The 27,878-nt window shown below is 41.0% G+C and overlaps 1 protein-coding gene and 1 long non-coding RNA gene across 2 annotated transcripts in view; both read right to left on the bottom strand.

Annotated features, from left to right (window-relative positions):
* Nucleotides 1–445: 445 nt before the first annotated feature.
* LOC119492315 lies at nucleotides 446–15,361 on the bottom strand. Its single transcript, XR_005207754.1, has 3 exons — nucleotides 14,929–15,361; nucleotides 2,697–2,841; nucleotides 446–577 (listed from the first exon to the last, which is right to left on the bottom strand). It is a non-coding gene; the product is annotated as an uncharacterized LOC119492315 (long non-coding RNA).
* Nucleotides 15,362–18,967: 3,606 nt separating this feature from the next.
* The window catches only part of cspg4b (chondroitin sulfate proteoglycan 4b), a 30,084-nt gene continuing 21,173 nt past the window's right edge, over nucleotides 18,968–27,878 (bottom strand). The window contains exons 6-10 of the mRNA XM_037778222.1: nucleotides 27,223–27,421; nucleotides 25,911–26,042; nucleotides 22,436–22,608; nucleotides 21,756–21,939; nucleotides 18,968–21,442 (exon numbers count right to left, since the gene is read on the bottom strand). Of these exons, the coding sequence (XP_037634150.1) occupies nucleotides 19,383–21,442; nucleotides 21,756–21,939; nucleotides 22,436–22,608; nucleotides 25,911–26,042; nucleotides 27,223–27,421 (2,748 nt within the window). The 3' untranslated portion in view covers nucleotides 18,968–19,382. The remainder of the gene's footprint in view (nucleotides 21,443–21,755; nucleotides 21,940–22,435; nucleotides 22,609–25,910; nucleotides 26,043–27,222; nucleotides 27,422–27,878) is intronic.

Raw genomic sequence — 27,878 nt, 5'->3', positions numbered from 1 at the left:
AAAAAGGGACTCCGTGGGGCCTGACAAAGCGTCAGTATGTGAGTTACAATGAGAACATGTTGCACACACAGAGAGAGAGCAACTTCATTTTCTGCTCAGGTAGACATTACTCCTCTATATCTTTATATATGCTGCTATATTAATGCTCTGAATATCGTATAGAGAACTACTAAATCTGGTATAACTCTCATCTTTTGTTGATCACTTCAGTCCAGAGTATGAGCCTGAATACTGAACAACTGGGGGAAAAGACAATAAAAACTCTGTATGTGCTGACGGGTTAATTTGCCTTTTAATGGTACTTTAAAACGCCTCAGACATTCGCACTATAGACTTAAAGTGTGCGGCTCTGCAGGTTTCCTTGGCAGCATCCCTGGAGGACCGGTGTGCCGTGTCAGTGTTTCATGCTAAGCTCACACTCAGTGCTCATATCTGCTGACAGCGCAGAGCCCGCCCAGGCATCTGGGACATCTGGCCACTGTTAAGAGTGCCGGAGCGTATGACAGTGAACACGTAGTCAACAGGAAAAGGTCAAAAATAGCTGGGAGGGTTTTTCATTAGCTGTCATCTCCACCACCTATAACCAAGATAACCAAGATGCAGAGCACGGCTTATTGGAGATAACACGTTCACCTCGCACAGATGGTCTGATTCTCCCCGTCCACGTCGACAGTTTTGACCAACGCTGGCATTTTGTTTACTATCTTGAGGCGAACATAATATGCAGCAGTGTCTTTTTTGCCCGATGAGCAGAAGATAACTGATAGCAGCAGCTTTCATCACCACCGGGTCTTAAGAAGCAACCATCCAGCTCTGTAAATATGTTTATATGTTAATATGTTCCCAACAGCAGATTATCTGTCAAGACCCCCCGCCCCCCTGTGCTCTGTCCTCTCCTGCCACTGCTTGAAACCAGAATACAGAAATACTGACTGAAAAGGTTGCTAACTGCATATTCTCCTGCCAAGCTATCTGATTAATGGCAAATTTGAAAATGTTTTAATTAAATGTATTGTGATGAAATACAACAAGACGTTCTCTCAAACATTAGAGCTTCTTTATGTGTAGTTACTGAAGCCATTTCCTCAGGGATGAGCAGATGTCTTTTAATTCCAACAAGAATCCACAGAAACATTCACTCAAAACTACAAATGTCAACCCCCATGTTGACGCTAGAGGGAAAATCAGAGGATCACCAAAGTCATTAGGATACATCATCAGGGAACCATGAATATCTGTACCAAATTTCATGGCAATCCATCCAAAAGTTGTCGAAACATTTCACTAAAAACCAAAAATGCTAAATTCAAGAAGGTTTTGAGATGTTTCACTCAAAGAGTGTATATAAGAAGTGGACGTACTCACCGTGACTTCACCCATTGGTTTGTGGACTGCCGTTTTGAAGCCTTGAGTTCGGCATTTTGGCCGTCACCATCTTGCAACCAGAAGTGACACAAGAGGGTGGAGCTAAGTACAACCAAACGCTAAATAAGACATTTTTAGGTGACCAAAATGTTACAATTAACTTTCATGAACTGAAGACACACTGTGAAAGGGTTAAAGTTGTAAGATGAAAACACGGACAACTCCCAGTTGTGGTAGCGACCTGTCAATCACAAAGTAGCCCCGCCCTAAGCATCCCCTGCTTTATGGTCTATTTGACTCTAAATGGGACCATAATTTACTAAATGAACATCATGCTGTTTTGAAGAAGACTTGAAATTAGCGATTGAGACCATAAACTCATGTTTATAATGTTTACTGAGGTAATAAATCAAGTGAGAAGTAGGCTCATTTTCTCATAGACTTCTATACAATCAGACTTCTTCTTGCAACCAGAGGAGTCGCCCCCTGCTGGCTGTTAGAGAGAATGCAAGTTTAAGGCATTTCAGCATTGGCTTCACTTCTCAAACCCGGAGGTTGACGCCTGGTTTCACTGGATAAGTGAGAACGTTGACCTGCTGGTAGCACAAGATGAACGGTCAGGGGATCACCAAGGTCATTAGGATTCATCCTCTGGACATCATGAATATCTGAACCAAATTTCATGGCAATCTATCCAATAGTTGTCGAGACATTTCACTAAAAACCAAAAAGGCCAATACGTTGGTGACGTTAAAGGAAAAGTCTGGGAATAACCAAAGTCAGTAGTTTCACCCTCAGGGCATCACAAATACCAGTGGCAATCCATCTAATAGATGGTGAGATAATTCTGGATTAAAGTGGTCAACACACCCACATCACCATCTGTAGAGCTACACCGCTGGCATGGCTAATAATATCCTGTCATGTGGGAACTAGGTCCGCTTAGAAACTCTCACCATCTCCTTCCTCCTTCCTGCCCTCTGTTTGTCTATTGTAATCTCTGGTTTTCATTTTCTACATAACCTCCACAAGATGCACCAACACGGCCTCAGGCCTCCTGTCAATACTGCCAACGCCCGGGGAAATGGGTGCTCCTGTTTTTACAGTCTTGCTCTTTCTTTTGCCACAAGCTTTGGATGTTCTGAATTAGTAAAACTGATCAATGTAGCTCAGAAAGAGAATTTGGCTGAGAAAAGGCCCACATATGATGAGAACAATAACGCCATAGTGTCATTTAACGTCAAAAGCATGCAGAGTGCAAATGTTTTGAGTGAGGTCACCATCATTGCAGTGCAGTTATTCTATAAGAAAAACATGGGATTCTTACTCACCACAGTCTGGCATGCAGGAAACAACAGCTCTCGATTCAGACTTTTCCTGAGTCATCAGCTGACCACATTCCCGAGGCACAAACGTCAAGTGTGTGAAAACGATGGCCACAAGAGCAGCGCAGCGATGTAGGCTATCTTCCAGATGCTGCGGGGGAGCACGACAAACAGAGCATGACACAAGTGTAATCACTGAAGGGAGAAAACATGGAGAACACAAGAGATTGAGGATTTGTTCTGGGAGAGTTTGTTATCGAGGCCGTCATAGCATTCCAGCTTTAATAAGAAACATCACCAAAATAAGTTGTCTTCACCGCTCCTTTGAGACTTGGCTCTCTTCCTTCTGGACTCTCTGGAATTTACTGAATGTAACCCAGAAACACTCTGTACCTTCGTTGTCAGTGTGGTGACGACCCAAACATGACAACATCTGGCTCAACCCCTTCCCAGCTGCTCTCACACAAGGAAAGAAGTATTGAGTATTTTTATGATTTTTATCTGTTCAAAATGTACCTTAAAGGGAGATTTGTGAAGTATTTAATACTCTTATCAACATGGGAGTGGGCAAATATGCTGCTTTATGTAAATGTATGTATATATTTATTATTGGAAATCAATTAACAACACAAAACAATGACAAATATTGTCCAGAAACCCTCACAGTTACTGCATTTAGCATAAAAAATATGCTCAAATCATAACATGGTAAACTGCAGCCCAACAGGCAACAACAGCTGTCAGTGTGTCAGTGTGCTGACTTCACTATGACTTGCCCCAAACTGCATGTGATTATCATAAAGTGGACATGTCTGTAAAGGGGGGACTCGTGGGTACCCATAGAACCCATTTTCACTCACATATCTGGAGGTCAGAGGTCAAGGAACCCCTTTGAAAATGGCCATGACAGTTTTTCCTCATTAAAATTTAGCATCAGTTTGGAGCGTTATTTAGCCTCCTTCCCGACAAGCTAGTACGACATGGTTGGTACCAATGGATTCATTAGGTTTTTTAGTTTTATATATCAGTATCTTCACTCTAGCTTTAAAACTGAGCCCGCTACAACCCAAAAAATTGCACGTTGTATTAATGCGTTAAAGAATTAGTGGCGTTAAAACTAATTTGTGTTAACTTTGGCAGGCCTGTTTTCATAAAACTTGTTTACGTATTCCTTAATCTAGAAATTGGGTTTGTTTTCCATCAGTTTAAATAGTTGGCTCTGAGAAGCAGTACAGTAGTTGAGAGAGCAGGGTTTCCCCTTCTAATGACCCGGCACTGACGCCGCATTTAACCACAGGACTGAATCAGTGTCTCGAGATCCTAATGTAGATTACACCCAAATCCTGTTGCACCCTCCCTGTGCAACACTCAGCTCTGATTCCTCAGTGGAACAAAGACATAGAGGCAAAAACTTAGAGGCTTAGATCTTACCTGTGCATCATTTCACACCTCCTAACTAAAACACCCTCAGCACTTCCACTCCCATGACATAGTTTCACACTTACACAGTTTAACCCTGACTTCCTCTCGTTGCTTCAGCTTATTAAAGCCGTCCAAATGTCACTTTATAATGCCAGGAAATGCCCCGAGGAAAACCACAATGATTTCACCCCTCATATTTCTTCTTGTAATATTACTATACTGAAAGAGGAAGTGCTAACCCAAACACAGGATTTCTGTTAGGAGGAAATGGTGTGTTTTAGATTGCAGTACTATATTTCAAGTCAAGGAGCGACTATATGAAAAAACAGAACATGTTGTTTTAGCATGGTGTGTTGAAACGGCTGCTGTCTGGTACTTCCCATTGCATTGTGTTGGCTACCTCTTTCAACTTGTTCAAATTGCACACTGAGGATTTGGAGCGTTAACATGTGAATTCATGACAGTAGAAATACAACATTAAGGTTATAAAGTAGCCTAATCTAACAGGAACGTGTTAACCAACGGTCGCCTTTTCAAGCATAGATACAGAGCAACATTAGCATTAATAACATTAGAATGTAATTTAAATCATGACACTGATGGGAATGTTCGATATATTGCTTGCCTGTGGTTAACAAAGACAAATGGACATAAACCAGAAGTCATAATCCACGTGTCATAATGTACAAATGCTTAATTCTTGTTCTTGAGTGTCATGCAGTTCAACTTCCTCGCATTGGAAGATCAAATGGTCCAAACATTAGGATCCCATTTCAGGAATTTAAGTTCTTTATTCTTATGTTTTACAATGCTGGCACTAAATAATAGCATGCAGGTCGATTGTGTGCAGATGCTGAGACAGCATGCACTGCAGGTCCAAAGTACCCCCCTTCCTCTTTGTCTGCACATGTAAAGCAGACTCTTCAAGAGCTGTTTCTGTGCTGTCTCGTTTTTTTTGCAGAGTTCATGCTTTTGGTATGCGAGGCGTTCGCCTGTACTCAGCATATTCCTGCCGGAGGAGGATCTGTTTTCAATTACAGCCGGGTCTGTACTGGCCTCCGATCAGAGTCTGGGCCGACCGAGGCAGAGGGGAGACCCTGTCCTGAGTCCTGACACAGACTCAGGAGCACTGAGGCTCTGGGTTGAACAGGTTCTCATTCTCTGGGGAAGAAACACACAACCACTCCCACCAACGCTGGCTTCATGTTTCAGTCCCAGTGGTACAATCCCTTCATGAAAAACAGTGTGTCTGCATGTGTGTGTGTGAGAAAGCATGTTACGTCCTCCTGGCCACCACCTGAGCCTTGTTTTAAGTTGGTCCCCTGTGAATTATTCATTATAGTTTAATTTTTTCTTAATCTTCTTAACGTTACTTGTCGTCTGGAGCTGATAATCTCCACAAACAATTCACATTTGACGTTTAGATTCATATACTGTGTCTCCTCAGGTGTGGAAAATGACATTCTTCTCTGTCACATGAGAGCTGTGTTCCTGTAACTGTTTAACAGGAAAGTTTGGTTGGTGTGGTTATCTGCATACGACTGATGACTTCATGGTAGCTGGCGGCGTGAGGCCAAACATATTTCTCTCTTTTAAAACATAGATTGCATGAATGCTCTTTCTTATTCTATTGTTCATCTTTGCACGCAACGAGCTTAACATGTTTGAACTCTGTCATGCAAAGAAACCGAAAGCACCTGATTGGTTTAAAAGCAGCGTAGGTGTAGTATGTATCATCACTAGCGAGGGGGTTTCTTTGCTTGGCCAGAAGTTTACTGCTCATCCTGTAACTGAACTTTGCACTCAGTGAGTCAGCGGATTTAGTCCAAATATAATATATTGTCGATTTCTATTTCTGTAATGTTCTTATTGATGATTTGATTGTCTTAACATTATCTTTAGGGCTGTCAAAGTTAACAAGATAATAACAGTTTGTTTTAACGCCACTAATTTCTTTAAGGCATTAACACAACTTGCGATCTGTAAGTTGTAGCGGGCTCAGTTTTAAAGCTAGAGTGAAGATACTGACATCATAAGAAACTAGAAAAAACCTAAAGAATCCATCAGTACCAACCATGTCATACTAGCTCCAAACTTGTGCTAAATTTTGGTGAGGAAAAAATGGCAAAGCCATTTTCAAAGGGGTCCCTTGACCTCTGACCTCAAGATATGTGAATGACAATGGGTTCTCTGGGTACCCACGAGTCTCCCCTTTACAGACATGCCCACTTTATGATAATCACATGCAGTTTGGGGCAAGTCATAGTGAAGTCAGCACACTGACACACTGACAGCTGTTGTTGCCTGTTGGGCTGCAATTTGCCATGTTATGATTTGAGCATATTTCTTATGCTAAATGCAGTACCTGTGAGGGTTTCTGGACAATATTAGTCATTGTTTTGTGTTGTTAATTGATTTCCAATAACAAATATATACATACATTTACACAAAGCAGCATATTTGCCCACTCCCATGTTGATAAGAGTATTAAATACTTGACAGATTTCCCTTTGAGGTTCATTTTGAACAGATAAAAAATGTGTAATTAATTTGCGATTAATCACGATTAACTATTTTATTTTTATTTTACGGTGTGAAACAACAAAAAAACTGCTGAAAACAGCTTTTCTCCGAGTCAAGCCCACACTATATGATATTTGTCGACATTATTTTGCGGTTTACTCCAGTTTAATAAAGAAATGGGAACTCCTCCTGTAAAGCAGAACTTCTTTTTTCTCTTTTCTTTGTTTCAATATGATACATATGATCCTGATCTGACACGGTGGCATTGCAAGCACTTTTTGGTTTCGCAGGAAGCGTGATTAGACAAACATGTGGGCCAGGTCAGCAGCTCACATGAGATCATTCACTGACCTCAGCACAGCAGCACCCTGCCCACTCTCAGGGGCGAGGCCCTCAGTGCTGGGAAAGACTCAGACATGCTACACCCTGCTTATAAAACTGTATTTCAGGCTAAAAATCACATTTTGTACTGGGCTTAATCTGACTTAGAATTAATAGAGCACTTGACAGTTTGTGTAGGTGGCTATGGTTTGAAATAGAAGAAGAAACACAGCTAAAGATGTTGCCTTTGGGTACCAGCATGATGAAATCAACATCCTGTCACAGCCACACCCGTTGTCAGTGTTACTGGAAAACGGCAGGATAAAACTAAAAAAAGGTCTACTAATCTCTCTTTCATTGCCTGCTAAAAATAGATTTCATTGGAGACTAGTGGCGACTGCAGCTTGTCTCAATTATTTTCTACACTGCTGAATTACTTTCTTGTTCAAGTAGCAGCTACTAATAATGTTTTCTTTCAATAAAAGACTACAGAACAACAGATTTACAATAAATTTGCTGTAGATATTCGTAGTCCTCAGAGGATGAATTCTGGTGTTTTTGGTGACCTCTTTGACCTTTCCCCTATCGCCACCATTAGTCTAAAATATCCGCTTGCATTAAATAAATATCCAAATCTAATGGTCAGATTGCTGTGGCATTTTATGAGGATGTTCACGTTCCAGCCCATTTCTCATTCCCAGGGCGTCAAATACAGACGCTTTGTCATTGCCGACGGAGTCTGATACCGCCGCTCAAGGGTGCCTTGTCGTCTTTGCGCTCTCTGATGTCAGTTTGGCATGTCTGGGACTTTACACACAAGATATTGAGCGATATAATGGACAGACATTTGTGAGGGGCAAGCATTGTCACAAGGGAATGATTCTCTAAGAAAAGAAAAATAATCTATTTTGTGTTTGTTCTGTGCAACATTCTGGTATTGTGGGATGTAATTAACATGACAGCCTCTATGGACCACCAGCAGAGCTCCAAACATTTAGTCTAGATGCAACTTTTTCCTTTAGAGACATGCATTTTTTTTTATCTTGTTTTTAATCAATGGCAATGCACCCTGGGAATTGTTGTATTTTTCTATTTATCCGAGGAAAGAGGAGGACGCGCTGTGAGTCCTGTACCTGGCAGCGTGTTCAGGAATGTGGGAGCACTCGGCATTCTTTAGCCCCGGTTTTGTTTTTATAGCCCTCACACAGGAAGCTCACTCCGGTGGGGCCTCATTCATGTAGTCTGAAAAACGCTGACTGCCCTCCCACCACCACCCCCACCCCCACCTCTCTGGCTGCTCTCCAAGATAGACACACACACACAACACAACACAATTTTTTTTGTCTTTGTGGGCCAATGTGCGATCTCCCCTCCCCCCCTCCTTCCCCATCAGAGTTTCATTTATAGCTCTAATTACAATAAACAAGCAAGAACAACAAGGGAAAAGGCCATTTCCCCCACTCACACAGTTATATTCTCACTCAGGACCAGAACCACTTCGATGTCTGTCAATCATATATACCAGGCTGTGTGTTTTCCTGTTTTCAAACTAAACTGCATGTTTGAATTTTTGCAGGAAAGAGCAGGTTACTGAGGCCATCAGATGAAATGTGAGGATCCCTGCTGGAAACACATCTGTGTTTTCAACCTGTACGTGCTAAAATTAAATTCTAATCATGAGATATTTATTCTAAAACCAGAATAACTAGTTGAGTCATCTGTGCTGGGAAGATTTGCTCAAGGTCATGCAGAACTTAATTATTAATTTTAAACCAGACTAAACCGGTTTGAACACATCATACCGGTTTTAACCTCTTTACACTGGCTTCCTGTACATTTTAGAATAGATTTTAAAACATATTTTTATCACATTGCCTTCCCTGATTTCACCTGATTCTAGTTTTTATTGTTTAATGGGTTTTACTATTGTAATTTGTATGACTGCTTTACTTTTATTTTGCTATTGCTGTTTTTTTTAAAAAATTGTTTTTATGTGAAACTCTTTGTCACTTTGTTTTGATAAGTGCAATATAAATGAAGATATTATTATAATAAAAACGTTATAATTAATGTTCCTTCATCTTCATTTTAGGAGACCAAAGACTGACCAGAACCTCCGTCCACTTTGAGTACTTGTTTTGTTTCTTGCAAGCTGAATTTTTGTTCAATTTTGTAGTTTTAAAAGTAACTAAACAGTACAAGATCTTTTCACTGTTTATTTGTGATGTCACCATGAATACAGGGACAGGTAGTGCATTCAAATGAGGTCGTGTTTACCGTGTTCACGATGAACGCCCCCCTCTTGTATTCACAACCTCGTAAGTTGAAAGTTTCTAAAAGCTCCGAGTTCACGAGTTGTGACGTGTTTGTTGACGTTGTCAGATATGGCGGAGGCCATGGAAGTTCATTTTTCGGTATATAATATTGTAGTTTTAGTCATATATTGTAATTCTTTGTAATTTCATAATATGTCTGAGGAAAATGTTGATATTCCCAACGGCCTCATCTTTTCCCTCTGTCATTATGCCTTTGCATTTACTGCATTATGTTACCAACTTGCTAGCTTGCTAAATTGTTAGCCTCTGTGACTTCTAGACGCAGACAGTAACGTTAATATTGCAGTTGCTTAGCAGCGGCGTTCTCCACGACTTAACTACTTGAACGCCATGCATATTGTGCACACTACTTCCCATGTTGTAAACACAAGCTCACGAGTTTCATTTGAAGGGTGTCGTTGTTCTCTTGGAGAACGCTTCTTTTCCACTCTAACTAGCTTTGTTTGAGGGCGTGTCAAACTATGCTAAAATGTGTTACTAAAAAGTGACATCACCACGTCATGGAAGAAAAGGCGGGACTTGTAGCCAGGCTTTTCAGGCAGTTCAGGAGCAGTGTTTCTATGGGAGAGAGTAACTGGACTTTGGGTTTTGTAACTTTGCAGATCTTTTACACGCACAAACAAACTAGATAACTCACTGAAGGAAAGGGAAAAAGCACAAAAGCATAATAGGTCCTCTTTAAAACTAGCCACTAGACCAGCAAAATGTCACCCATTTCAAAGGATTCCCCTCATTTTTCACTCAACACAGACCCACACACTGACTCTCTCATACAACATGTAGTCAAGCACACTCTCTCACTCCAACACACAGTGCTGACCAGCTAACCGCCCTCTTTGTCCACCCACAGACCGCCGCCAACCACAGTCATCAAATCTACCAGCCGACATGGACGCTGCTGGTGGTCTGACCTTTCCAACAGTCAAAACACACACCTCCTGCTCTACAGGTTCAGTGTTCACAAGTTCACAAGCTCTGTGCAGCACAACATCAGGCTGAACATCTGTTTATGATCCCACTGTGGATGAATCTATTGAATGCCTCTGACAGGGAGTTAACCACATCAACGGAGGGCGGAACACGTGGGAGCTGACAACACGTGCGTTTGTGTATGTGTATTGTGTGAATGAGTGGGCCAGATGCTGTTAGATATTAGATTACACAGATGTGCTTTAATGCTCCAGGTGTCATTTACTAGGAAAGGTTACAGGCTTCAAAATCAGGTAAGATGCTGCAAACAATAAGACCAAATGGTTAAAATGTTAACTTCAGTTTGCAGCAAGCATGTTGTAAAATGTACTGCAACAAAACAACTTAATTAAGAACACTTCCAATATTGTTACTCAATAAAAGACCAAAAATAGGGTTTGTATTCAAGTTAGCGAATAATGTATTCCTGCAAAGACAAGTCCAGACTTAAAGGTGCTAAATGCGAGATTAAGAGCATTTTTTATTTTCTCCGCACGGTTCTCAACATGGCGAATGCTGAGCTGGTGGATCACAGCTAACGGTGCTAACAGCGCTAACAGTGTTTACCTGAGGGGGAACTGGAGGGTGGACGCTATGCTTCTGCGACGACAACAACGACGATGAACATCGGGCAGCGCCCCTTGGCATTGGAAACCGACACACTGAGGTACCCTTTAGCGACAGTTTGTGACGAACTAGACTTTCAACTAACTCCAATGTAAACCCAGCTGCGGCGTTTTTCGACGGTAAGAGCAAATGACGTTGTATTAATAGCGTGAAAGTCCGTTAAGAGCAGGAGGGATGGTGGATGGGTCCAACAAACACAAGACTTTCAACCAGGAGACCGGAGCTCGTGTCCCGAGTGACACTAAAAGTAACATTGACTTGTCACATACGTTGTTAGTCACGTTGGTATCGTCAGTCCTCTGAGTCATGTGAGTCATTAGTCACGTAAGTCGAGTCAGTGAAGTTAACGTCAACCACGACCGTTTCCTAACACTAACTAAGTGGTTGTGTTGCTTAAACCTAACTTCCTGTGAAAGGACACTATGCATGTAACGAGTGTATCTTGACACGCCGTCCCCGATCCATCCAAAAGTAGCGGTGATATTTGACGATTTGGTAGTGAGAATGTGTTGCAAAAGCATGCGTGGTCGGTCCGTCTATGTCAACAAAGCACGGATAAACTCAGATGACAACACACACAGAGGGAGAGTGACTTCATTCTCTACTCAGGTAGACATTACTCCTCTATAACTTTACATAGACAATAGTTGTTCACTGCTATATTAATACTCTGAATGTCAAATAGAGCACCTTTAAATTAGATGATAAGATATCATAGTTTTTCAACATGTGCATGATCTGTTTCTCTTTGGTGTCATTTCAGATCATCAATGTGCAGAGCAGCTGCCAAAAACCCAGAGAAAAGCCCGTCTATGAATCAAGCAGCTAATCCTTCCCCCAGCAGACGCACTGCGAGGACCCAGTTTAGCAGCAGATAAAACAGCGACTGATACCGATGCCACTTGGGTAAAGAGCTCTGGGAAGAAAGAGAAAATAAGCTAGATTTCAGAGTGGCTTTCTGTTTTACTTCATCATTTTTGTGCAAAAGCGCTTTCCCCTAAAAGGCAACCGCCGTGGCGCTCAACACCAGCACGCCACATTCTGAAACCATTTGCAGTATTTTACGTGCCTTGATTAGCTTTTATGAATAAACTAAATGACTCTGTGGATGATATGTTAGTGGTACTTCAAATGCACAGGCGTTGTTATTCTTGTAATAGTTTATAAGATGAGAGAGAGAGAAAAGAGAGTCTTTTTTGAAGTCTTTGTAAAATGCAACTGGCGGTCGAAGTGATTCAATTAACCATCTGGGTTTGTCTCTGTGGAACTGTATTAAACTAAATGATCCAAGACTGCTTTTGTCTCTCTTAGTCTTGTCATGCAGGGTGCTATTGTTCTGCCCCACAATTAACAACCCTTAAATTACAATGATCACTCTGAGATCTAATATCTGAGGGCAAGAACTCATCTTGACTAATTATCTCTCTCCGACTCTCGCTTCTCAGATCCTCTCACACATACATTGAGAAGTTGCATTATTGTAACTGTGTTAAAGCCCAGAGCTAACACTGTGAGTGTGTCACATCGCAGACAGCTAGCGTAATACTAATTTAAGCTCTCTGAGTGTGCAACATGTGACCGCTCCGTGCCAGACGTCCACATTTTGTAACTACCATGATGTCAGCATTATCTATAGACTAGTTTCCTCTTTTTGAGACTATAATTTGACTTTTGTTCGTGGAAGTACACTCATGCTTGAGTGCCAATTTGGATGAGCGTTATTTATAGTTGTTCCTATTTATTACTGTACAGGATGCAAATAAGATATATTTAATACTGTAGTTATAAATTAAGGCTGTCAATCGCTTAAAATATTTAATCATGATTAATCGCATGATTGTACATAGTTAATTAAAATGAATAGCACATTTTCTATCTGTTCAAAATGTACCTTAAAGGGAGATTTGCCAAGTATTTAATACTCTTATCAACATGGGAGTGAACAAATATGCTGCTTTATGCAAATGTATGTATATATTTACTATTGGAGATCAATTAACAACACAAAGTAATGACAAATATTGTCCAGAAACCCTCACAGGTACTGCATTTAGCATAAAAAATATGCTCAAATCATAACATGGAAAACTGCAGCCCAACAGGGAACAACAGCTGTCAGTGTGTCAGTGTGCTGACTTGACTATGACTTGACCCAAAACTGCATGTGATCATCATAAAGTGGGCATGTCTGTAAAGGGGAGACTCGTGGGTACCCAAAGAACCCATTTTCATTCACATATCTTGAGATCAGAGGTCAAAGGACCCTTTGAAAAATGGCCATGACAGTTTTTCCTCGCCAAAATTTAGCGCAAGTTTGGAGCATTATTTAACCTCCTTCATGACAAGCTAGTATGACATAGTTGGTACCAATGGATTCTTTAGGTTTTCTAGTTTCATATGCCAATATCTTCACTTTAGCTTTAAAACTACAACCCGAAAAAAACGCAAGTTGCATTAATGCGTTAAAGAATTAGCGGAGTTAAAACGAATTTGCGTCAACTCTGACAGCCATATTATAAATGTAACACACAGTCTATTCTGTGAAATATCACAACATTAACTAGATGGATTTACACAAAATGTTGTACAAACATTGAATGAATCCTAATGACTTTGGTGACCCTGATTTATTTTATCTAGTTGCACTTGGTTTTGGTAACTTACCTGCAAACCTAAACTAAAGACATTCCCATCAGCCTCTGCTGTACTTTGTGTTTTTTACTAATTAGCAGATTAGCATGCAAACACGTGCTGTGTCTCAATTTGAATACTACTATTTGAATACTAATCTATTTCACTTTTTATTCTGTGTCCCCCCTTTTTTACAGCCTGTTTTGATCCACCAGACTAAAAGACTATAAATCTGACATGACATGCGAAACACACCACAGACCTCTGCAAATGATTTCAGCCAATAAATAGAGTGTGAGCTGATTCAATCAGATCGTCAGCATTCCTTTAAACAATCTCACCATGTTTAACAGTTGTGCAAGATTTCACTTCTACGCTTGTGATGGTGAAAGAACTCAAACAAAGTTGTTTATTGCCACAAAATAACTATGTTGGTTTGACAGTTTGGGATTGAGGTTGGAGCTCAGTTTTGGCTTCAGATCGGGGAAAGTACAGGAAAGTACAAGGATGAGTCTGTCTTTGTGTTTTTTTGTTTGTGTTTGTCATGTGTGAGTGAGGGAGTGGGTGATCTTCTAAATCCTGCCTCACTTCCAGATAATCCCTCGGCCTTGTGTCTGTTGACAAGCTGCTCCTGAACTCCTCCTTCACATGGGCCGACTCTAGTTTCATTTCATTATCACAGTTTGTATGTTTTTTATCTGAAATGTTCTGAGAAACTGTGATTGTGGCAAAACAACAGCCTGATAATCTACTGAATTGCCATTTTCGTTGTTTCTCTAACCAGACAAACATGTCGTTGAACACAACAGGGTTGAAACTAGGCTAGCAAGACAACAACAGCACTGTCTTAACTGTAGTAACTGACCGTCAATGGTGGAAGAAGTACTCAGATATTTCACTTAAGTACAAGTAGTAATACCACCATGTAGAAATACTCTCTCACAAATAAAAGTTCTGCATTCAAAATTTAAATTTTAAGCAAAAATACAAAAGTATTTGCATGAAAATGTACGTAAAGGAACATTTCAGGGGATCTATTAGCAGAAATGGAATATGAGGTAGCTTGTGAATTTTCCTCCAGGATCAATAAAGTGTTATCTAATAATATAATACATAATATCTTTGTTTTTAATCATTATATGCAATTGTTTAACATTTGTTTTGTGTATCTGACTGTTATTTAACTTGGCATCACTCTATATGAAGGCCTGCCCTCAATCATCACTCCGAGATATAAATAAATAAATGATGATGGTAATTTATTTATTAAGTATATTTTGTATTATTAATCTGAATCTGCAAAGTAGCTTCTAACAAAAGATAAAAAGTAGTGGAGGAAAAAGTACAATATTTCACTCTGAATTGTAGTGGAGTAAAAGTATAGCAGAAATTGAAAATACTCAAAGTACCTCATAGTAGAAGTACCTCAAAATTGTACTTAAGTACAGTAGTACCTGAGTAAACGTACTTAGTTACTTTGCATCACATTAATACGTCTCATTCTGCCACCAGTAGTTGGTTACAGTTGAACATTCTGTTGCTATAGCAACCACTACTGGCAGAGTTCCGACGTTGTTACAGCCAGATCTGTGACCAAGCAAGTATTTACATAGATCTTTAACTTTCTGGCCTCAGATGACCTAAATGCTCATGTTTGCTTGTCTTTGTTTATCTTTGTTTAGCTGTGTGTCTACATTTGTATCCGTCTTTATCTTTGTTCTTGGCGCTGGCGGCCTAACTTGTCAACATACTTGGCCAGTAGAGTTGTCTTGTTTGTAGCTGGTGGAGATTAGAGTTGTATCAGTGGAGAGCCTGCATGCTCATGTTTAGAAGTACTTTTTCTATTTTCGAATTTCCTTTTAAAGGTCCCATATTGTAAAAAGTGAGATTTTCAGGTCTTTTATATTATAAAGCAGGTTTAAGTGCTATATAAATACTGTTAAACTATCATAAAGCTCAATATACGGAGAAATACACACAGCCTGTATTCAGAAATTGTGCGTTTGAAAGAAGCCGTTAGGATTTCTGTCCATTTGTGATGTCACAAATATACAATATTTAGACCATTGCACGGTTTTAAACGTAAACATTCTAAATGTGTCCCAGTTTATTTCCTGTTGCAGTGTATGTAAATAACATCAGCTGACAGGAAGTAAACATGGACCCAAACTGTTGCCTAGCAACGCAATTCTGTTGCAATTCCGCTGAACTGCACTAAAACGGAGCGTTTCAGACAGAGAGTAAATACAGGTATATTCAGGCAGACAGTATCAGGAAAATAAAGGTTTTTTTAACATTATAACATATAAACATGTTCTATTTGAAACACAAAATACAAGTATGAATCTGAAAATGAGCACGATATGGGACCTTTAAATAAATGACAATATTGTAGTTAACAACAGTATACAACCCCAGTGAAGTTCCTCTTGGTGACTTGACATCATTGTGCCAAGTTTGCAACTCACATGTGATTGCATTGCTCACCGCTCCTATTAGCTCATTTCCTGTCAGCAGGACCGTTTAGCACGCCACCACTGATTGTGCACGAATCTGGAGCTCCATTTTTGGTGAAACTATTTGCATGTAATCTTTAATTACCACCTGTGCACAGACATCCTTAATTGTCCTTTAGGGTCAGGAAAACAAGTAATTTCTTCGCATGATAGCATCAGTCATGTGGACTGACTCACAGCAGATCCTTGTGCTTCTCCAAATCACATTAACTTCTGGGCATCCACTGAGATTCTTAGCGGACATTTGGAAAACAAACAGCACCTTAGTGACAGTCATGTGACAAAGTCCTGCTGATTTTAGTGTTTTTGGCTGCGAGAAAACCACAATTAAAAGTAATTGCAGGAAACTGGGAGAAGTGATGATGATAATGAATCTTTTTCTAATTGGTCCTCTGGTGCAGTTTATCTTTTGTTGCGACGAGTAAAGTATTATTAAGAGGAGGGCAACAGGCTGGAAGTACAGTTTAAATTATAGTGATTGAGAAAAACTGCCAAAAACTCATCAAAGTGCAAGAAATAAGGGGCACTAATGAATCTAGCACAGGTTACACACACACACTGTATGATAGCACAAAGTAATCTTAACATTTTAAAGTGGTTTATTAAAAATATGGTATAAATAAATATGACACTTCTGTTACATAATAGGTTACATCATTCAGATGAGAGACTGGAATACACTTGATAGACACTTCTCTTCAGTACAAAATGATTTCAGAACATATTACAGTGGTAATTCTGTGACAGCAATCTCCCAGAACATTTAATTTACAGTAGATACATCATAACAGTGTCAAACCACCAAGGCCTACAGTAGATAATGTCAAGAAACAGACGTTAAATAATGAATGTAAATACCAGCAGTATTTCAGTCAAAGAAATTATTAGTTTCTTGTAATTTGTCTATGAAAGACCTGTCAGTGTTTAAAGATGCATTCCTTGTGCTTGTGTGTTTTAAGGCCCTGACACGCCAAGCTGACGGTCAGCCGTTGGCCAGTTTGGGGCCGTCGGTGAGAGTCTGTCGGCCTTGTTTTTGTCCCACACCGTCGGCTCTAGTCTGCCTGTTTCGTAGGTTTTTCGGCAGATTCAGCGTGTTAAATCGGGGGTGGGGCTCGTCAGTGAGCGATATCACTCTGATTGGCTGTTCAGCTTAAGCGAATCAGTGCGCGAGAAGAGAAACAGAAGTGAGGAAAGCCAACAAGTAAAATCAAGCGGGTGCTCACAGAAGGCTCTTCTCATTTTACATCTTCATGTCATCTGATCTTTCCAGTACACGGATATTTTCACAACATCACAGCTGTCTGGAATGAAGCTAAGTGTTGAGTGAGAGTGGTATGAAAATGGTCAGCAAACGTCGCTTTGTTTCATGTACGTTTCATAACAACGGCTTGTACTGTATATCCGCCGTCCTTTCGGTTTCCTTTTTTGAATGGCGAATACAGACTACCACCGCCTGCTGGTGTGGAGAGTTATTTAATCTCACGCAAGCGCAGAACGTACGAGCTAACTGGCCACAGGCTGTAGTCTTTGCGGTGTGTTCAAATGCAACTTGTCGGCCAAGACAAAGGCGACGTGAGGCAGCGCTAATTCTCTGATGTCGGGTTGGTGTGTCTGGGCCTTTAGGGTTAGCTGCTCAATCTCCTTAAAAGTATGTGGACCCACCGATCTATTCAACTGTAGGGAAACCTCTGAATGAATAACAAAATATACCTACTATACTGAGGTGAAGGTGGGTAGAATACAGTGTAGATTTGTGTAATCATTAAAATCAGTGCCTTGATTTTTCGCACGCGCTTCTTGAAAATATATAAATACTTTAGTAAAATAAAAAACATATGAAAAACAGTGCTATTATTTTAATCAGTGTGATTTGATCAGGCCTATAAATAACTGCTGTAATAGTGGTACAAAACCATTTCAATACACCACTGTCAATTTTATAATATTCAATCCTGTAATGTTAAACAAAGACCTCAATTATTGACGATACATGCAACCCTCATTAAAGGTAACATGAAGCAAATGACTGTTAACAAAATACCTGAGTTACAAAAAGTTAATATACTATAATATATCATACATAACGACAATATAAAATCTGCACAATCAATTGAAATGCTCAGACTATACATCTTTGTGCCAGCGTCAGTCGTAGTAATTCACAGTTTCGAGCTGTTATTAGCATCACCTTCCACTCTGATGAACCCATAATGGAAGAGACTTCAACGTGCATGAGGACCAGGTAACAATGTGAGTGATTAAACATACGTTAGGCACCAAACATAGGTTATAATTTACCACGATGTACCGTTTTATAAATGCTCACGTGAACAAAGTCTGTCCGACCAACTCAATATACAGCAGTGGTTGTAAACCAGTGTTTCAGTGGATTGTGCGACACAGAGAAAATCCAAAGCTGTCCTGACGCTGATTAATGCAAAGGACTTTGGCCACGGTGGCTTTCTGCTGTATCCATCCTTAAAGCTGCATCAATCAATTACTTGCCACCAGGGGGCAGAAGACCTCAAAAACTAGCCAACACATCCTTGACTTCCAGTATTATGGCCTTTATTAAAGGGATAGTTTGGGTGTTTTGAAGTGGGGTTGTATGAGGTACTTACATATAGTCAGAATATTACCTACAGTAGATGATAGTCGGCAGTTTAGCCACCTAAAAGAAAGGCTCACCTATAAATATCAACATCAGTTTAAGTGTACGCTATATTTAAAAGATTTTCGCTGGTTTACTTTGCCGTGAGACAGCAATGTAGTCTATGTTTCTGACAGGGAACTGCCAAAGCCCCCGTCCACAGCAGTACATTGCTTTGCTTCTGTGTCGGTACTCCTATCAGTTAACACACTGACCATGGATAAGTACCTCACACAACCCCACTTCTAAAACACCCGAACTATCCCTTTAAGTTGTTATTCCAAAAGTTGGAGCAAGCAAGCAATTGCCTCATCCAGCAACGTCATCATCCCATTGGAGCTGTTTTTCTGGCCAAATGGTGACCTTTTAGCTGTGGTTTAGCCTCCACCAACAATTGACAAGAAATCTTGGTCTTTAGTTTGTTAAATGTTTGGCGTTATAGAGTAATGTGCGGTAAAAACCAAAACAATGAGCTAAAAAGTGGCAAAAAAACTCCATAAAGCTGCAGAGTTGGGTGATAATAAGTCACTTTGAGTGAAACCTTACACATGACACTGTAATTTGATTCACTATTAATACAAAACATATTGATTAATGCAGCTTTAAGATAATTCATTGCTGCATCATTTAAATACACAACCACATTTTAATCTGTAACAGTAATATCCAACACGTACACAAGTTGGTTTGTGAAAGATCATACCCAGTACTGATTCGTCTGCAGAGTGGGAGTGGTGGTTCTAATAATTTGGGAAGATGCCGAGGGGGAACCATTACTCCAAGAGCTTATGAGCATGTTTGAATCAATGGAGTTATAAGCCGAGCCATGATTCGGTGTCAATAACCGATCGAGAGCAGGGCTACCTGGGCAGCTGGGGCTTAACGGAGTGACGGTCACGGTGGGAACTGCCGTGCTCCTCTGGGGTTGACCCTGGTAGGACTGACTGCTTGACAGACCATTGGATGGGGGCTCCTTTGGTGCGGCGGTGCTCTGCTTCCTTAGCCTGTGGTGTCGAAGAAAGAAAACCAGGACTACGAAGATGATTACAAGCAGCAGCAGGGCCAGCAGTGGTAAGATAACCAGGAGCGGACTGGAGGTTTTTTGAGGGTAGGACTCTACACGTACTGGTGTGTTCCTAAAGGGAAAATCCTCAGTTCCACGCGTTGGTTTGCCAAGAGTTGTACTGAAAATGCCAGTCCTGTTGGAGCTCCCCCAGCGGTCGCGTCCCTTGAATTTCTGCTGGTTTTTGCTTGGTTGCTGGGTGGAGAGGAACGCCGTAGACAGGACTGGTGAAGCACTTCCATTTCTGGAAGTCTGGATTGGTGTCTGAGGAGCAGATGGTGTGGTTGGGACAGGACTCTTTGTGGTTGGAAAAAGTGCCGCATCATATGGCACGACTGTGAAGTGGAACTCTCCTTTAGCAGGTTGGATGTTATGAGCTTTCAGTACAAACACCAGAGAGTCGTTTAGCTCTTCAACTCCAGTCATGTTAGCATTCAGCTCTAAGGCTACTTTCCCCTGCATCACCTCCTGGAAGGTGAAGCTCTCGGCTGGTACAGCTTTCCTGGACATTTTAGATTTTGTCCGAACCACCTTCCCATACTTCGGATGGGAGATTATTTCAAATATAGGATCACTATCACTGATATTAGCCAGTTCAGATGCATTAAGAAAGCTAGTGTTGAGTTTAACAGCAATCCCATTGGGAATCTTCAAGTCTTTCCCAACTTGGATCAAAGGTCTGACGGTTATGTTGAACACCTGGCCGGTCACATTGGCCTCTGAAGTGAAGGCGGTAAACTCAAAGCTGTCTTCTGCAGAGGAGAGGGAGGTCATGTGGTAGGACAACCTTCCAGCTTGTAGATCCTCCTGTTCGAACTGCGTGACCTCTTGGTTGTCCTTCAACAGTTTGCCAAAGTTCGGAGGCCTTGTAATCTGGTAGTGGATGGTGATGTTTTTCCCGTTGGTCTCAGCAGCAAGGTTGTCTTGGGTGAGTGATACTGAAGTCTTGCCTTGCTCCAGCGTCAATCCAGAGTAGTTGGCCAGAGAAATGGTGATTTCTGTCACTTCTAGGTTAAAGAGTTTATATATTGGTTTATGATGGCCGTCCGTGACACTGAAGTAGAACACCCCCGAGACGGAGCTTCCATCATGGACGAAATAGACGCTCCCGTTATTGATTTGGGCTTGGGTGAAGGCCTCTGTTGACTCATTCAAACGTCCTTCAAGAGCGAGGTAACCATTGTTCGGCTTGCTAATCACAGAGAACTTAATATCATCAGGAGGATTGTCCAAGTCTTCAACTTTGAGATTCTCAGGCCTGAGAGCGACTGTATCCCCTTGTACCACCTTCAAACTTGGAGCTTTGGTTTTTAGCAAAGGTGGCTGATCGTTCACAGGTGTGATTGTGATGTTAAAACGCTCCTCAACAGCATCAATATCATCTTGAGGGCGTTGTGCAGTTTTGCCTTTAGGATTTAGCCACACGCTGAATGCGAAAGAATCTTGAGTTGTCTCGGAGTTGTCGTGCTTGTAGGTGATACCGTATTTGTTAACGATGAACTGGGAGAAGTTGGGTTTCTCCATGGTGAGGTTTCTCTCACCTACCACTATGACACCGTGCTGAGGCAGCGATGTCACCTGGAACCAGACCTCATTGGAGCTCCGCCGAGGCGTCGGCAGCTTGGACATCAGGTTAGTGGCATCCAGCTTGGATTCATCAATGATGACACTCTCCCCTTCTGTTACCTCAGCACCTAGTGCCAATCAAACATCATACGTTAATCACCAAGGACAACATTGTTCAACATTTTAAAGTAATGACTAGAGACCTGCTGCCGGCCCCGCCCACAAAAGTATATTGCTTTGCTCCGGTGTCGGTGCTCTTGTCTGTTTCTCCAAACTGGGGGCGTGCCGACCGTCATCTACTGTAGGTAATACACTGACTATGAATAAGTATCTCATACAACCCCACTTCATAACACCTGAACTATCCCTTTAACCTTTCATGTATCATAAAGTCAAAATTTCTACATGACCAAATCCTACTTGCTTTACTCTCGTTCATACCTGTGTTTGCAAGCAGGACTGTGTTGTGTTCAGGTCCAGTATTCTCATAAGAAATGTCAATCCTGAAGGTCTGACTGTCCAGAGAAGTAGGCAGCGAGGCCACAGAGAAGGTCATGGAGTCCATGGCTTCCCAGCCCACTGACTCGACGGGGGTTTGAATGTACACAACCTCTTTCCTGTCCACCTGAGGCAGAAAAGCACCACAGATCCTCAGGCACACCACGATCCAAAATAAATCCACAGCATCAGATTTGCACAACATGCAGAAGATCAGCCATCCCTAAAGTGAACTGATGGTTTAATCAACCGTGTAAACACTTCAGTGGCCTAAATCATTCTCCACTGTTCTGACAGACATTACTACAGTGTGTGTAAGATTTCATCATTAATTTAAATCTGCTTTGCTCAGCAGTAAATAAAGTGCACCGAGCATCACGGCTGTGTCAGATCATAATCCATCAGAAATAATTGATTACATAAAAGCCTCACATGTTCCATTCAGCTAGAGAAGTCTATTTCCTGAATGAGGATGCAGAATATCTATTATTCATACCGTGGAAATCTGGCAACGTCCCAAATGAATGGAGGGTTCTTAATCTTTAACTGGTTCACATCCTTCGTATTTCATTTTATGTAAAATGAGAGAAAGGTGTTGATGCGACCTCCAGTTCGTCACTCACCATGTCTTGTGTGAAAGTGGAGATATCCACTGTTGAATTATCAGGCTGCCTCGTCACCAGACGCCCCAGTTTAGGATGCCGAATCACACTGAATGTAATGATGCGGTTCGAGGTGTTGCTGATGTCATTGGTCACTGCTTGTAAAGCCTCATTTGTGATAGGAGTAGAAGAGCCTGGAGCAAAAAAATTAAATTGAATTAAGAGAATTACTGGTGAAGTGGCTCGGATAACTGATCATGAAACTATATCTGTCAACAAAACAAGCGTTTGTTGTCTGGTGTTGAGTTTAGCGGTCACCACACTGTTAAAACTCTGCTTCAAATGCTGCAAGTTTTCCCCTCTGGAAGCATTTCACATCTATTTGACACCAAATTATGCAAAACAAGCTCTGGAATAGACCGACGAGAGTCTTTTGATGTGTCAAATTAAAGCTGCACTGCAGACATCACAGGCTTTTTACAGCACTGCCCAACTGCAGTGCAGGGTGTTACATAAAATCCAAACAAGAAATTAAAAGTGGATCAGCTCCTTGCAGAAATCTTCCACTTGGGGTGGGGGGAAATGTAAAGAGAGACATCTTCTCTGCGTGATGATGGGTAGTGACTACTGAGAGCTTCTTTTCTTCTTGAGATGAATTACATAGATTTCCACAGCTCTGCTGCCACTGTGAAGATTGTGAGGTTCCTAAAAAAAGACTGCTGATAAATGATGGGAGGAGATGATAGAGGGAAAGAGGGGTCGAAGCACAGTGGAATTCATTCATCACATGTCGTGAGCGCTCCCACCATCCTCGTCTGTCTCTCATGGGAAATTTCCCTCTTAGAGGAAGAGGGAGAGACGGGCTTCTCTTGTCTTTTTACAATGAAAACCTAAATCTTGCTCTAAATCTGCACAACACGGATTTCGCTGTATTGTCAGATATTTGTGCAGCGTTTCGTGACGGTAGTATAAAGCGATATAAAATGTAGAAATGCTTACAAGACTATAAAAAAAATACATAATCAAAACACTCCTGTGAGTTGTTCATTCTATGCCTGAGAGATGATAATAATGTGTACCCCTCTGGGAATTTGAGACTGATGTAAGAGAGAACATTCTGTGAAACATGCTATAAAACAAACTGCACCATAAATCTTCACTGTCTGAAGTTCATGTTTTGAGGCATATGGGATGATAAATCTATAAAATGATAATGATGACAAGAAGTTAGAAGAATACAGCTACATGGGGCTGAGAGAATTCATATTAGAATATCATTGAGGTGCTACCAGACGCCACTTTATACAATGAATGTCTTCCAGGAGAGACTGTCTGAAAGTCTTGGAAGAAAGATTATCCCCAAGGGCGAAAATCAAAATCCTACTTTTCAGAGTTGCTTTTAGTTAGTAATGTGTGCTCAGAGAAATGAGCTTAACGAGCAGCAGCGTGAAGCACGGCGAGTGCTTGGCAGACTTTTTTTTCTCAACTCTCTGGCTACAAACAGGTTGTCCACCTTAATGTTGGAACTGTACGGGGCCTGAAAGGAAGACCTGCACACATTATTCAGGAAATGAAAAAGTGTACTGCCCACTATATTTTTCAGATTAAAAAAAAATTATATTTCATATATATATAAATATATATATATTTCATTTTGCCCCCCACACTTCTGAAACTAAACCTACGCCCTTTGTTATCCCATATTTAAACAATATCGCATCTCCCCCCCTCTCCATGGCAGCCAGCTTTTTACTCCACCTTCAAATGTGGCCTTTCAAAACACTATAAAACTATAAACACTTTTGTCTTCAGATGTGGTCGGATAATGCATTGTACAAACTTCTTTTCTAGCATAATGTGCCCTTATATTAACACTGTGGCCATGTAACAGTAACAATACATTGCATTAAATAGCTTTGACATAATTAGAAGTAAATACCAAGAAGTCTTGTGTGGGATTTGCAGGCAACACCAAGGACTTCCTGTCAGAATGCTTTCAGGTAAACGCTGGTTTCATAAAGGTGCTAAATGCGAGATTGGGTGCATTACTATTGCCTCCGCACGGCTTTAAACATGTCGACAGCTGAGTTGGTGACTCGTAGCTAACGGTGTTAACAGTGAAAACAACGACAACAGTGCTGACAGAGCTAAAAGTGTTAACCTGAGGGGGAACCGGATGGTGGGTGCTACGCTTCCGCGAAGATGCCATCAGTTAGGACGCAGTGCAGAGCGGTGGCGGTGAGCTAGCCAGTGGGGCACACTTACATGCACGAACATGCACTAAAAGGCACGCGCGGGCGGCCCGGCTATGTCTACAAAGCACGGAGAAGCTCAGATTACAACACAAACAGAGGGAGAGTGACTCTTTACACAGTTAATAGTTGTTTGCTGCTATATTAATGCTCTGGATGTTGTATAAAGCACCTTTATGAGGCATATGCAACCATTTAGTGAGGAGTCTTTGTACAGTTTTACAGAGAGCACACAGACATTTGAGGAAGAAAAACATAAATTAAAGTGTGAAAGTGTTTCCTGTCACCCCTCACCCCGTCTAAACCCTTCATTGTCAGTTAAAGCTCCCATCAACACCCTCCCTCCCTCTGCCCCGCCTGGCACACAGCACAAACAGGGCTGCCTCAGACAGACAGCGGCACAGCTTTTCAAGTACCCACTCACCCTGTGGCTGGGAAGCTCAGCAGAGCGTGCCAGTCGGCAGTTCGCTGCCCTCGCAATATCCTCTCCCTCTAACTCACAAACCAGACCGCTGGAAATCTCAGAAAACCTTGAGATGTGTTTGCAGACACCGACAACAGCCAGCATGATAAAAGTAACATACTGTATATCAAAACATTCAGCAATATCAGCTGATTCAACCGTCTGGTATTCGGGTAAAGTCATGGCTGTTGTAAAGGTGCTGCATTATTTAGCCTAAGGAAGTCTGAGCAGAGATTGTAGTCAGGTTGAACATACAAGCAGGTTAAGTCTTACAAAATACAGCAAATGAGAGGGGAAGGTGTCACAATCACACACACGCTTAAAATCTTCAACTGAGTCCTAACAATAGAGACAAAAAAGAGGAAATCAATACTTTGTCATGGATATTAATAGCACAACTAAAAAGCGTCTGTGTGAGTAGATGACTGAGAGACGGACAAAAATATGTTGTTTCAGTTCATTTTCAGGAAGCAGCTGCGGAGTTTCATCATGGCCCAAAAAGAGAAATTATACTGTAAAAATTCTTGTGATCTCATATTGAAGAGAGGACGGAAAACACAGCTAAAAAAAGCTGATGACAAGCACAGGTAGAAGGCGTGGTTTGAAAACAAGTTTGGTTTGTACTTATAGGAAACCAGAGACCTGTTTACATAGTTTTACATCCTGGAGTACCACAGAGTAGGGAAGAGGAAAAATATCAAGAGACACACTAGCACCATGTTGGCTTTGTTTGACAATAATAAACATATAGAATAATTGCTCTACTCAGCGGTGGATTTACCTGGAAACACCTTGAGTGGACGGTTCGTCTCTAAACTGAGGACTAAAGCTCTGGCAGTGATGCTGAAGATCTGCCTGGGAGTGAAGTTCACACCATCATTGACTTGGAAGTTGAATCCTCCAGACATAGCACCTGGAATTACAATGAAAAAACAAACATTTAATTAAAAGCTGTAAAGAAGACTCTGAGGCAAATTCTGTCTGCTGCAGTGAATAAACTGCGACTTAGTTTTGTGAGGACATGTTTTCACTTTGCTCTTGGCAAATAAGCTGCGCCTGGTTTCTGCTAAATATACATAAAAAAAAGACCTTGATCAGCATTCCTAATGTTGGTCTCCACAAAAACTGCAATACAAGCTAAAAAACTTTATTCTGAGCCAATAAGGGAATACTCAATCAAAATCAATTGTCTATAATTGTGCTAGTGTGTGTGTACATGTGTGTAAAAATGAAAGATATTCTTCAACATAAGGTTGGGCGAGTCCCTTGAACACTACTATTGAAAACTTTCCTGGTTCAACAAGTACAGGCAGAGAAAAAAAGAGATAGGAATCAGAACAGTTAGCAGAAACCTGATCTGAGACTGACACCATCAGATGTCGACAGACCATAAATCCCCATTTAACATCAGAGCTTCCAGACTATAAAGTATTATCACCTCCAACCAGTCTGTCTGTATCAGTGCTGCAAGTAATTTAAAGGCCAATAAAGAAAGTTTCACATTGTTCCTGCAGACGACTATGAGTTCAATGTGAGTTTGACTCAAGCAGAAAGCAAATCAAAGTGTTGTTGTCAACAGCATCTTCTAGTGGACGCAAAAGGAACTACAACAACAAGTTCTCTTGAATCTAAAAAACACAGATGATTTATGTTTATTTAATTTTTATTTTTAGGGGTGTTGCTTGCATTTTATTCATTTATTTATTCATATTTTTTTTCTCAGTGTTTAGACAATTTAATTCCTCCCTCTTTTAAGTGTTGTTTTTACCTACTTTCATTATTATTGCCATTGTTTCTTTTCCCTGCTACACTTTCTCCCTTTCGGTATATTATAATCAATTACCCCCCTTTAACAATTATTATAACTGCTGGACATGATACTGTTGTTGTTTGTTTTGCTGTGATATTTGTGTGTCATGTGTGATTGTTTGTATATCTCATTGTTGTCTTTTGTTTTCCTTTTCTTTACTTGATGTCGTTGTACAAGAGGGTCGCCCCTCGATGATCTCTCAAGTGTAAATAAAGGTTGAATGAATGAATGAATGAAAAGTGTTTTCTACTTCAGTAGATGATACAAAACAAACAGATTCTACCTTTGTGTACAAACAGTAGCTGTCCCTGGTCGATGTGTTCCTGGGTGAAGTTGAGCACTGCCTTAATGGGGGCGCTCTTCAGGGCCAGGTGTCCGTTGCTGGGTGGCATCACCATGAAGTGCAGCTCCTCTGGGTGTGTGTCCAGATCCTGCGCTCTCAGATCCTCCGGCCTGATCTCTGTCACCGAGGATACCCAAACCTGGACACAAGACGGATAAAGACACAGCAGGTGCCATCTGTAATCTCCATGTAGACCTCCAGGGACATGAAGAAACTGAGACGTTTTGTTTGACATGGCTCATGATGTAGAGGCTAACAGGATTTGACAGCCAAATGCCAGTTTGACATTTATTTTGATAGATGGAATGAAAAACTATCATATTTTGTTATACAATGGGGCAAAAGACTTGCTATATTAAAGTTTTTTTTCTATTTGTGGATGCCAGTCTTCAAAGAAATCCCCCAAATTCAAACAATATGAAATAAGATTGTCTGTAGGATAGAACAGGATCATGTCTTGTATACTTTTCTCATTCACTTGAAGAGTAACATCTACCTTCTGCTCAGATATAATACAACTGAAAAGGAAGCTAGACACATCTAAGACAGACGGAAACGTCATTCATCATCACATACAATGGACCCAGGATGCTGTG

Source organism: Sebastes umbrosus, chromosome 8, assembly GCF_015220745.1.
Source record: "Sebastes umbrosus isolate fSebUmb1 chromosome 8, fSebUmb1.pri, whole genome shotgun sequence".
Classification (NCBI taxonomy): Eukaryota; Metazoa; Chordata; class Actinopteri; order Perciformes; family Sebastidae; genus Sebastes; species Sebastes umbrosus.
This window is presented reverse-complemented; position numbering and strand designations above follow the sequence as displayed.